General features: G+C 43.7%; 1 protein-coding gene across 1 annotated transcript in view; it reads left to right on the forward strand.

Moving 5' to 3' along the window:
• The first annotated feature begins 620 nt into the window (after nt 1-620).
• The window catches only part of PDGFC (platelet derived growth factor C), a 229,557-nt gene continuing 217,148 nt past the window's right edge, over nt 621-13,029 (forward strand). The window contains exon 1 of the mRNA XM_014593535.3: nt 621-1,172. Coding sequence (XP_014449021.1) covers nt 1,049-1,172 — 124 coding nt within the window. The 5' untranslated portion in view covers nt 621-1,048. The remainder of the gene's footprint in view (nt 1,173-13,029) is intronic.

Consider the following 13,029-nt stretch of genomic DNA (forward strand, 5'->3'; position numbering starts at 1 on the left):
TGTCCCTAGCCCCCTTCCAAGTAGGGTGGCCATCACAGAGGCGAGTCGGGTTGTCCTCTGTCCTCTATTGATACGAAACCGAACACCTTTAGGTCCTCTTTTCTCTTGGACAGAAAAACAGAGGACCTAAAGGTGCTGGGTTTCGTATCCACAGAGGACAGAGCAGCAGAAAACCGGTCCCGCCTCGATGATGGCCACCCTACCTCCAAGCCAGCAGGGGTGAGAGGGAGGGAGGGTGGCAGCTGGGACGGGCAGGGTGCGACGGAGCTGGGGGGGTCCTAGCGGGGCAGGGCAGCGTCTCCCTGGAGCGGGGGGCAGAGATGCAGGGCCCTGCTGCTTGCTGTGCTATAGCACCTGTTGTGTCGCCAGTTGGCAGTCAAAGGCAGGGGGAGAGAGGGAGAGAGGCAAGAGGCCAGCGGCGGGAGCCCAGCCCTTTCCCCCTTTCCCATCTGCCGCCCGCGCGGCTCCCCCCGCGCCCCGGGCGCCCCGCCAGCAGCCCCCGGGGGGAGAGGCTGCAGCCAGGTGCCGCCCGCCCCCTGGAGGAAGGGGCTTGGCTTCTCCCCGCCCCCCGGCCTGGCTGGGCTCCGGCTCCCGCAGCTGACAGGTGCTCCTCGGAGTCCACGGCGGCTCCCTCCGCTCCGCCCTCCCACCCCCGCTGCCGCCGCCTTGGCCCCCGCGCGCGCCGGGCGCCCGCACCCGCCTCGCCTCGCCTCGCCTCGCCCGGCCCAGCCCCAGGCAGCGCCGCGCCGGGATTGTTTAGTTCTGGGGAAGCTGGTCGGGGTCCAGCGCTTGCTTTGATCCTTTCAGAGAGAGAGAGGGAGAGCGCGAGAGAGAGACCTGGAGGCGCGGAGACAAGGCTCTAGGAAAAAGTTTTTTGGATGGGATTATGCGGAAAGTACCCTGCCGTTCTCCGCTGCCCGAGCAGGCTCAGTGCTGCCTTCTCCCCCGCGGCGCAGCCCTCGGCCGGGGGTGGTGAGACAGCGGCGGGACCGGTCGCGGAGCTGCGAGTGCCCGGCGTGTGCGGTGCCGTCGCCCCCCCGGCAGCCCGATGCTGCTCTTCGGCGTCCTCCTGCTGACAGCTGCCCTGGCCGGGCCGGGCCCGCGGCGCGGGGCCCGAGCGGAGTCCAGCCTCAGCGCCAAGCTCCAGTTCGCCAGCGCCAAGGAGCACAACGGTGAGGCCCGGGGCAGAGAGAGACGCGGGCACGCACCCCCCACACGCCCGCACGGGCACCCGCGCGTGCACACCCGCATGGCCACCCCGCCCACACACACACACACACACACACACACACATGCGCGCGCGCATATACGCAGGTACCCCTGCGCAGACACACACGCACACACATGCAGACACATACACACCCTCATGTATACACAGGCTCCCGCGGGCAGACACACATGCAGACATATACACACGCATATACACAGGCACCCATGCACAGACACACATACACACACAGACCCACACACACATGCAGACACATACACACCATATATACACAGGCAGCCTTGGGCAGACACATGCACACACATGCACACACATATACACAGGCACCCATGCGCAGACACATACATACACACCTGCCCACACACACACACACACACACACACACACACACACACACACAAATGCACAGGCACCCACACACATGCAGACACATATACACAGGTACCCACATGCACTCATACACATACACACACATATATATACACACACACACAGACACCCACACACAGACAGACACCCCCCAACACAGATATCTATCTATCTATCTATCTATCTATCTATCTATCTATCTATCTGCATACACATACACAATCACATGCACACATGTACATATATACACACCCACACACAGACCCATACACACACATACATATATATACATACAGACACCCACACACAGGCATATACACACACACATACAAACACCCACATGCAGACACCCACACACAGATACACTCTCACACATATACACATACATATACATATACACACACAGACACATATGCACGTACACATGCACTATTCGTCTGCATGCAGTGGAGAGGAGAGTTGCAATTCACTTTGCAGCTTCCCAGGCAGGGCTGTCACTGAGCTTGGCTAATGTTATCCCAGCTGCAAAGTTGGTCCAATAAAAGCTAGCACCCTCACCCAGCCCTGGCCATGCTCTCAAGTGGAAGGGAAGCTTTAGCAAATATCCTTACAAATAGCATTGAAACTCACTACAAGGGGAAAGGGGCGGGGGGGAACTCTTCCTCGCCAGAGTGAGTCTTTAAGATCGAAGCCAAAATGAATGAGACTTGGCAGGTCTGACCCTGCTGTGTGTGTGTGTCACTCTAGGAAACTTGTCAGCCTGGTTAAGTGAAGCACTATAGGTAAAAGGGTACCCGTTAAAGAGCCAAAAGAGAGCAAAGAAAGACCTCCGTTCCCAGGCTGAGCTTTATTTTCTGGGTAGACTTTGAAATGTTTCTTCTTTTTGTTTTGTTGTGTTTTCTTTTTGTTTTTTAAACACACCTTGGTGCCCTCAGTCCTTAGGGCTCTGGGGGTAGGGCTTTTTTTTTTAGTGTGTGTTGGTGAATGAGCTCTATTTTGTATGGACTGGAAACGAGCTAATCCTGCCTAGGAAATGAGAATTACTTTCAGCTTTCAAGTGTACCTGAAATGTTTAGAAAACTCTCAAATGCAAGTTCCCTTGGGCTGGGATTGCGCGAAGCTGGAGAAAGGCTCCTTTCATGCAGCGAGGGCAGCTTCAGGGTGTGTAATTTGCTTAGCCTCTGAACTCCATATGATTTACATTATTCAGATTTTTTTTCAACGCCTTGTCTCTTGATCTGTGATTATGAAGTCATTTAAAGAATATTTTACCAGCAGAAATGTCCTGTGCCACATGAAACCACACTTAGTGCAGAATATCTAAAATGAGGTTATTAAGCACCCTCTTTTCCAGGGATGTATGCTAATGTAAGGGGGGAAAAATAGCAGCTTGCATGTCAGGTTAGAATGATGTTATTTCTTCCTAGACACAAACCAATGCAAAGACACAAGAAGAAAACTTCAAAAGTTTTGGTAGGTTCTAGATGACATACAGGCACCAACAACAACAATTTCAGGTTTAAAAACTGTCTCAATTCAACCCAAACTGTCAGGTTTGAACTTGGGATTCCCTTGGTATCTTTTGCAGTATGGTATCTTCTAATGCAAAGCAAATAAAGAAGTCAGAAGCTGTTTTCAGCCACTGTATGAATTAGTAGAATGTGTAGTGTGTTATCAAATTTAGCAGGGGAGATTAATATGCTGCTGCCTGCTAATGTGATGACATATGGCACCTGCAGACTGCCAGAGCTGCTGATCAAAGAGCAGCACAAGGATCAGTCTCTAATCAGAGTAACTGCAAAAGGCCAGGGGAAAGTGATCAAAAGAGTCAGAAACCCAGCTATTTTGACAGGAAACCAATCAGACTAACCTTTGTCCTCCCTGCAGGAAAATACCTACGGTGCAGGAGAACAGAAATCATTCCCACTCTCCCAGTGCATGTGGCTGTTAGAGGTTTTAGGACACCAAAGAATGACAAGCAAGACTTGGGACTAATAGTTTTATTGACATGGCACACATAAGGAGCATAGTGACAAGCTTGACATTACCATTGCTTTCCCAACCTAGGCAAAGTTACTGCGAGAAATATAACAAATTGTCAACTTCCCATGAGAGGTGGGTAGTTATGTGATGGTGACACAGGGAATTAAATGGGCACTTAGGCCTAACCAGAGAAGTACAAGAATAAAGTGTACCTACTACACGGGCAAGAAGTAAAATTGTTATAAAGTAAATATTTTGGATAATACGAATAATCATTTTATGACAGCACAACTTGGACCCTGTTCATAATACACCAGCACAACTGTCTGAGGTCAAACTTCAAGTGGCTAATGATGATCCGGTTTGGCACATTGTAGGATGCAATGGCTATATTATTGAATATTGTAACAAACACAGAATTGGTGAAACAAGATAATTATTTTAAAAACTCCATCTTTGTATTAATGTTTTGTAAACATTCAGGAGATATAGATATCTGAATTGTGGTTTACTTACACTTTGTTGCTTTACAATGTTGCATTTATTTCAACATAAAAGCTTAGCTAACATTACAACCAACACTTAATTTTTCTAAACTGACTTGAATTATTTGGGGGATCAGTAACACTGGTCAGACCAGTTTTAACTTGATTTAATTGGAGTGATTTTTACACTCTACTGCAAACTAAAAATTGTATAGCTTTTAGCTAGAGGCAGGTTAAAACTCCCTGGAGTTTTGAGTATGAGATATTGCTATTCACATGCCAAAGCTGTATGTACAATCTTAGAGGGGTGGGGGAGGACCTTCCCTCCTTTGCCCTAGAAAATAGAGTTCTGTCTTATATTTGCAGCACAGATATAGGGCTGAACTGTTATGCTACAAAACAGATTATAGGATTACTGAGTTGGACTAAAAGGTACAATAGCTATTGATTCAAGATACTCTTATGTCCAGTTAAGTCAATAGGACTACTTAAATGAATAAAGTTAAGCATGTGCATATATAGGATCAGGATCAGTCTTTAGTTTTGAGTATTGATTTCTAAATTTCAGATAGGTGTGGCTTGTGATTATTTTAGAGCAAACTCTCTTGTTATATCTGGCTTAATAGGAGTCACTTTGGATGGTAATTTCTTAGTTTGACTTCTTCTATGTAACTAGAAGTCAGAATTTCTCATGAGATGTAAATATTTTGCCACTGTCTGCCAGGAATAGATTGTGATGTGTGCCCTGGGTGGCCAATAGAGCTTTACTTGAAATCACTTAAACCTACCATATTGTTTTACTTGGTCCTTTGGAATAATTGATTAAGTTTTCTTCAAGGTTTATATGTAAACTTTGCTTGACATTAAGGAGTTTTAAATCCATTAAATTTATTCTAGAATTTCTTAATTCAATTTCATTTTTAAAACTAAACAAATAGTTTATGTTTGGAAGTTAAAAGATGCACATGGAATCATTTTGCTTGACATGAGGATGGAATAAATGATATATACGTAGTAATAGCTTCCATGTATCAGTTTCACTTAGGAGGCTTTTAAAGTTTTTCATCATGGCTTTCCATATTTGCTGTTTTTTTTCTTTCTCCCTGTACCTCAGTTCTTCTCCCTTTCTTCCTTCTACTTTGAGTTTCCCTTTTCCTCTTTTGTGCCTATCCATGTCTCTGTAGTGTTGGCATTTGACAAGAGTGTGGGGACTAAATTGGACATCCTGGATTTTAGAGTCTGTAGCTTCTGCGTAGCTTTAGCTCCCTCTAAAGATATGTGAAAGGTGGCCACTAATTCTAGGGTGAGAAGGGGCTATTGCTTCTGGGTTCCCTCTTGGGGTAACTGGAATTGTACTCAGTGGAGTTTTGTCCAGTTATCAGTCAACTTGGCGTAGATGTGGCCACAATATGAAATGACAAGAGAACATCAACATGACAGCTAGAATGATGGCCATATTACATTGTTTTTTGTAAGACAAAATGTAATGAATGTTTTGAAATATAATGTTTTGTAAAGTAATTCTGTTAAACCACAGAAATCAGGGTGTATATGCAAGAATGTTTCTTAGCATTTCTTTGTGTAAGATAATGAAAAAACTATTATCCAATGCCATGTGTAATGAAACGTACAGTTTATCTCGAATCTCCATTGAAAGAATAGTAATAAATTATTTCAGAAGGTCAGGAGGTTGAGGTCAGTCAATGCTCAGTCAAATTCAATTGATTGGAAATGTTAACATGGAATCAACTTTTCAACGATGAATAGAAGAAAATAATTGAAACCATCACTAAAATAAATTATACAAAAATAAAGGGTTAATTTGATTTCTATCATCTCTGCCACAAAGAACACACTAGGATTTCTGTAGCTCTTTCTACAAATGATTTCCTCATGAATGGAGACTTGACTTTATTATGAATTAATGATCAAATGATTGTATCAGTTATTGCTGATTAATGATGAAAATATCCATTTTATAAAGGATTCTGGAATGGTGAAGATTTATTCTACAACTGGTAGAGCTTCAGGCAGTATTTTGCAATAAATCTTAAACCCACTCAAAATGAAATTAGCAAGAATCACAAATCTTAGGCCATTCTGTGTTTCCATGGATGGTGGTTCAGAAGTCAGTGGAAGAACCAGAGAACCTCCTCCTCTACCTATTGTGGTGCTAGACCTCTGATATTTCCTCACGACAGGCTATGGGATCACCATTTGTGGAGATCTACAAAGGTAGCTTGATGCTGTATGGTTTACTTTAAGCCACATGATCATAGATCAGGAGTAGCTTGTGCACACGTTCATCAGTACAGGGAGCCCTGCCAGGAGCCTGATCTAAGTAAGATGGGGTGCAGGGAGAGGTAAGCAGGATCAGGGGGGGCTAGTAGATCTGCAGGGAAGGTGTTGGCAAATCAGGGGAGCTGGCAAGTTTTTCGGAGGGGGTGTTATCTGTTTGGGAGTGGAGAGGTTGGAGGGATAAAAATAGCTCAGTCATGGTGGACAGAGGATAGGAAGAGGGCAGCTCTGGGGCTGGGGTGAGTGGCTGGGATTTCACAGCCCTGGAACTGTGCTCCAGATATCTGCAGACCTTTGATAGATTGGGCTAACCCATTTCTGATCTAACTTAGTTCCCTTCCTCAGATGAATTTAAAAAGGGCCAGCCATTTTTTGCCTGATTTAATCTTCCCAATTTAAATGTAATGCCTTCATGTACTCTGAGTCTAGAGGGAGGAGAGACTGGTAGTGCTGGGCTCCCTTTGGGTTTGTGCAACTGAAACCTGAGATAGCTAAGCAATTGTATAGGAAACAGTTGTAGTTATGTCAAGAGCATGCTTATTTCATATTATTTAGATTACAGAGTTACTCCCAATAAAATAATGCAATTAAAATGTTGTCAATTAAATGTTACCTTTACTAGTTATGATTAATCAAACAAATGCCAATAAAGTCTGCTGACTAATGGTGGGTGTCACAGTTTTCTTCTTCATGGGAATATAAGAAAATACAGCTTTAAACACATTACATCTGAAAGAAAGTGTAATGCTAATGTTACATTTTTTAAGTTTAATCTGCCTTTGTCTAGGTCAAGAAATTGTATTGGAACTTTAAAAACCCTTCTCTGGAAGGAGTGAAGAGTTGTACACCTTTTTAAAAGGGTAAATAAGAGATTATGTGGCAAATTCGAAAAGTTGTAACAAATCTTCAACAGTGCAACAAATGGAGTTTGCCACTTACTGCTTTAAATCTCATCCTTGCCTTGGCAGTGTATTGTTAACTTTATTAGCCCCAGTATTTACAATAATGTTTAAAACATTTATTTGTTCTTGCTATTCTTTCTCACCCCTGTTAGCTAAAGCTGGGATTTTAGCAGTGTAGGCTGATCCCTACAAGTTCAAGTTCTGTGCACTCAAGTCTTTTTTCTAACTTTATTCACTATCTAGAACAGAATATTAGATACAAATTGCTTAAAATCTGATTTCTTGCAGTAATTGTTTTCTAATAGGTTTGCCGAACTTGAACCACAAATCAAAATTTAAGCTGTTAATTTTTTTCACCTGGTACAGAGTTTCATATCACAGAGAAAAACAGAATGTATATCTTGAGCAAATGACAGCTGGTCTAGAGGAGGTCTCTTGTTGAACTCTCAGTAGATAAATGTTCAGTCTTATACTTAGGATTTAATACGAACCTTTTGGTTCTAATTATTATCCCAGCCAACATGTAGTAGCAGGGTTGTACTTTGCTGCCTACAGCAGTAATTTTGCATTATAACAAGGTTTTTCATTTAGTCACTATACATGTCTGGCAGTTTCTAGCCATCTGAAAAGGACAACAAACTACACAAGCTTAGAGGTTTGCTGCACCTCTTTATGGCTTCCTTTGTGTAAACAAAGAGTATTTTCATACCTCATTCACAAAATGGTCGATATACAAAATATAACTCATGGTGGGTGAGTGAAGGAGACCTGTGCCATTTGCGGAGGATCCGTTCTGGACATCCTCACGAATGGTGAAATATGTGAATACTGACAGGGCTCCCCATCAGACCCCACAGCTGCCCCTTGCGAGAAGCTGGAAACGTGGGGCTCCCGTGTAGTGCCTGGGGACTGACTGCAGCTGCTACTGGGGGAGAAGATGCCACCGCTTCTGCTGCTGCTGCCTCCTTCCCCATCCCTGGCGTTCACTCTCTGCCCACCGGGCTCTGTCCTCCCCCTCCACCTGCCTGGCTCTGCTCTCCGTTCTGCTCTCCCCAGCTCTGCCTTCCCCTGCTCCGTGCAGCACTCCGTGCCTGCTTACATAGAGGCAGGAGCTCGGTGCAGTGCCAGAGGGAGCTGGGGCGGTGCTCACCCCAACCCACCTCATTGGCGCGGCGCACCATGAATATTCAAATCTGCGAATAGCAGATTTGCGAATAGCGAGGGTTTCCTGTACTCTGAATGTTGCCTCAATAGATAAGTAACTTTCAGCAGAGTGCATAACTGTAAAACAGTTGTATAGAAGAAGAGCATCAAGCTTACAATAGATAATGTTCAAGAATGTGAATATGTAGAAAGCTCTGGTGAATTTACATTTTTATCTAGAAGCTAATAGGTAAATTCATTTTACATTATGGCTTACTAAGATCTGCAACTCCCTGTAGAAAAGACTTCTTTTTATAGCTTTTGTTTGAATTTGAAAAGCTTGGTTTCTTCAGGTAGAAGAACCCTTGTAATGCTGTACTACTATGAAGCTACAGTATAATTTTCACATTCTTCAGACACTTTTTTTAGATTGTGGGATACTATTTTAAGTTCTCAGTGTCCAGAAGATTTATGCATGCCACTCTGTCCTAATGTGTCTCAGCTGTAGTATGTACCTGCCTTCTGATCCTTGTGCTTAGTGTTTAGAAACATATAATCAATATTATACTGGGTTTATAACAATATTAATTTCATGCTTCTACAACGTTTGATTTAGTTAAGTTCTACACAAGTTTTCTGTGAGAGTGAAATGGTAAAATAACACAATTACCTATCCTCATAATATAATCTGTATCCATGTAGTTTGGTGAGATACCTAAGCAGTAACAGAACAAAACAAAATTCTACAGCCTGTTGTAGAAAAAATCTGTATAAACACAAATCAAAAAGGTATATGAGTGAACAGGGTCACCTGTAAAAGACTTCTTCCTTCCTCCAGAACTTCTTGAGTGTGATTTTGCTATTACCTTGAGTTGGCTGACCTATCAGGGATCTTGGCTACAAATTAAGTTAGCAGAATTTGTCATCTGCTTATATTGTCTCTCTATACAGCTGGGGGCTTGTTTTTTAGCATGATTGTTTTCAGGCTTGACTAACTCAAGTGTAGATGACTCAAGCTAACATTGCAGTGAAGGCGTACATAGCCTTTGTGGCTAGGGACGGACATTACAGATAAACTGGTTTAAGTGATCAGAAACTGGTTTGAACCTGGAACAGAACAGCTGTTCAGTGCACATAAACCAGTTTGAAAATGACTGAAACCTATTTGAGATAAACCTGTTTGAATGTAGTATCAGACTTAACTGATTTGGCTCAAACTGATTTATGCAATGTCTGTTCCAGACTTCTTGCTGGTTTAAGATAAACCAGACACCCCCAGCATCCCTGCATGCTCTCTGGGCTGAGTGGGGCTCTCTGCTCCATGGCAAGGCTGGCCTCTGCCATCTGTTTCCTGGCTGCAGCTCAGCAGAGACTTGCAGGCATAGAGTGTCTGGCTGGTTTCTCCTTGCTAAGCAGGGATTATCCCTTCCTCCCCTCTGCCTTATGCAGACACCTCAGTATTAGCTAGCAGACCACATGCTGGCTACGGTCCATGCTGTGGGAGACGACCAAGGCATCCAGGCTTTTTCTTGGAATGTCCTTCCTTGGAAGAGCTGGTTAGGAAGAGCTGTTTGCTCCCCCCTCCCCCTCCCCACTCTCTGCTAAGCAGGAATTCCCCCCTCTCCTCTGCCTTGCTGAGAAGTGTCTGTGTATTAGCTTATAGACTACATGCTGGCTACAGTCCATGCTGAAGCAACAGGCAGAATCAGCAGGTATCTGCTGCTGAAGCAACAGGCAGAATCAGCAGGTACCTGTTGTTTTCTTAATGGGGTGATAAACACTGAGTTACAGGTGATAAACACTGTTATCAATTCCCTACTAGGCTAATCAGAGTGTCCTGCCAGGGCCTAGCCAGGCCCCTCCTCAGCTCAGTACTGTACAAGGGAAGGGAGGGCTGCTCTAGTGCCCCCCAGCTTGTAGCCTGAGCCGCTGCAGTCACGTGCTTGCGTGTCTGGGATGTCTATGCATTTACAAAGTGATGTAAACTAGCCAGGTTACACTAACTTGCACAGATTGAATTAATTCAGGCTCAGGCTTTTTAAATGTCTGTTCTGAGCCTATGAATCCTGTTTATAGCCCTCTTCTTATGCAGGTGTTTGATGCGGAAAGAAAATCTGAGATAACCTTTTGTATTCAGGAGACTAAACACTGTCTCTGTCTGTACCTTGTCCCATTTGAATTCTGATAGAGTAAGGCAGTGTTCAAAGGTTGTTTCTCATACAGTTACATCCTGTCATTAGTAGTGACAGGAGAAGAGATTCAGTGGAGTAGTGATTAAAACCTTACCTGTATTTCTATGGCAATTTGATTCTTTGTGAATGAATTCAGTAATAGTTAAGTGTAATCATTTTCTAACATATAAATAAAGGCAAGATGAAAAGATGTCTTAAGTAGCATTTTTGGGGGGAAAACTGACATTTTGGCCAGATTTTGAAAGAAAGCATTATTATTTGTATTTAAATGGTGTCCAGGGTATCTTAACTGTAGTCTCATATGCTATCCAAACACACTCTGGAAATGCTATCCAATGCTATCCAAACACACGCTGGAAGTGGAATTGTTCCCTGGCCCAGGGAGCCTATGCTCTAACTCAGTGGTTTTAAAATTTCCTAAAGCCATTAAAACCTTTTGTTGCTTCTTCTGCTGTGGAATCCCTTACCCCTTTCCTAAAGACTGATATGGAACCAGGCAACCTGGCCTGGTAGTTGTAGTACGCTGCCTCCCAGCCTGCTCTGCCATTATCCGCAATCTCTTTGTAAACCTATCGTGAAACCCCAGGGTTCCACAGTCCAAAAACCATTGATCTAGCTAGAAGAGGCAGATCAAAAGACAGGAGTGGGGAAAGTGGGGTGAAATGAGCTTTCCTGTTGTCACAGAGCAAGTCAGTGGCATAGTAGAACCCATGTCTCCTAACTTGCAGTTAGTGTCCTATCCTTTAGAACAGATACTTTTCTTTGGGTGCATCTAGATCTGCGCTTTACTGTAAAGTTGACTAATTAGCTCTGTAGGTAAGCGTCACTGTCTACACGTGCACTGGTATTAGGGCTCAGTAAATTACTTAACTGTACCATAAGATAGAACTGTCAGGGGCCATCTGCCGGACGACTCTGCACTGTCCTAGTCAGCTCCTCTTCCACCCAATGCTGCCACCCAGAGCCCGGGACTGACCCCCCAAAGCCAGCTGCCAGCCCTGGGCTGCTCCACCCTGCCTCAAACTACTGTGGTCCCAGGCACACGTGCAGATGTTGTGCCTAGAAGCAATTGACTCTGGTTCAAACAGCTCTGGAGTTTATCACGTTGCATTAATTGCACATGTAGATGCACCCTCTATGATCATGGTGGCAAATGACCTATTTAAACTCCATTATCATCATCCTTGTTCAGCATTTTTGAAACTCTAAGTCAGGGGTGGGCAAAATGCGGCCTGGGGGCCGGATGTGGCCTGCCAGGCCATTCTATCTGGCCTGTGGGATAGGATTTCTAAAAAGTTTAGAAAATTAATATTTATCTGCCCTGGGCTGCCTGTCATGCGGCCCTCAATGGCTTGCCAAACCTCAGTAAGCAGCCCTCTGTCCAAAATAATTGCTTGCCCCTGCTTTAAGTCCAATTGAGTATCAGGACTTAGTGTGGCAGGACCTACTAAGAAATTCCCTGCAATCTGTATGTCAAGATAATTTGAATAAGACTAATATGTGTCTGGATTTACCATATATTTTATTACCAGTTTTTGTTGATTTGTTCTTACCGCATAGGCTTGAAGTAAGCAAGTAAAATACAGAAAAGGAAGGCAGGAAGCAAGCAGGCTATGTTGTGTAGTCAAATAGTTCATTCTCTAATCTGATAAAACAACTTCAAACCAAGTTTAGGATATAAAAGATATGAGATTGATACCTTTATGTAGTTCTACATGCTCAAGCTGTTTCTCAGATCTGTATACATCACCAAAGTTAAACATTTCTGTTGAGGAAAAGCCCAGGTATAAAATGCCACAGACTATTATATGTGAAGAATAGCTATGGTGGCTAATGTTTTTTGGAGAAGTTTGCATTGCACCTGACTGGATTGATTCAGCACTATTAATCTCTCTATGCTACTTTAAGCATTATATGTTTAAAAACAGAGGAAATGGGATAATGGGTTTGCTAGAAGAGGTGCTAATTCATGAAGTAACATATTATATTGCTGCAGCTGGAAAAATAGTCATCTTAACCTTTAAAACAATAGTCTTTGACAGGAACTTCAGTTAGTGTGCAGTTGTCTATCTTTGTGTTTACAAAGTTCCCAAAGTAACAGTTTAATCAAGCTTTTGCTTGGTATCAAAGAGCTTGACTATAGCTCAGATTTTGATCTGAGCTACCAACTGAATAACCTAACATTTTATCAAGACCCTGGGAAATGGAAGTCTTAGAGGATGTTTGCTCTTGCTGTGCCTAAAAGGAAAACAACACCCATTTTATGCAACAACCAAACATTTAGAAAGACATATGCCACAGGAAATTCTTCTGGTGTGTGTGAGTGTATGGCATTTCCAAACTACAAACATTGTTCTGAATATTTCACCGGTAGTGGTGAATTATATGAGGCCACTTCCATCTGAGGAGAGCCCTGTTTAACTTGCTTG

Source organism: Alligator mississippiensis, chromosome 2 (assembly GCF_030867095.1).
Source record: "Alligator mississippiensis isolate rAllMis1 chromosome 2, rAllMis1, whole genome shotgun sequence".
Classification (NCBI taxonomy): Eukaryota; Metazoa; Chordata; order Crocodylia; family Alligatoridae; genus Alligator; species Alligator mississippiensis.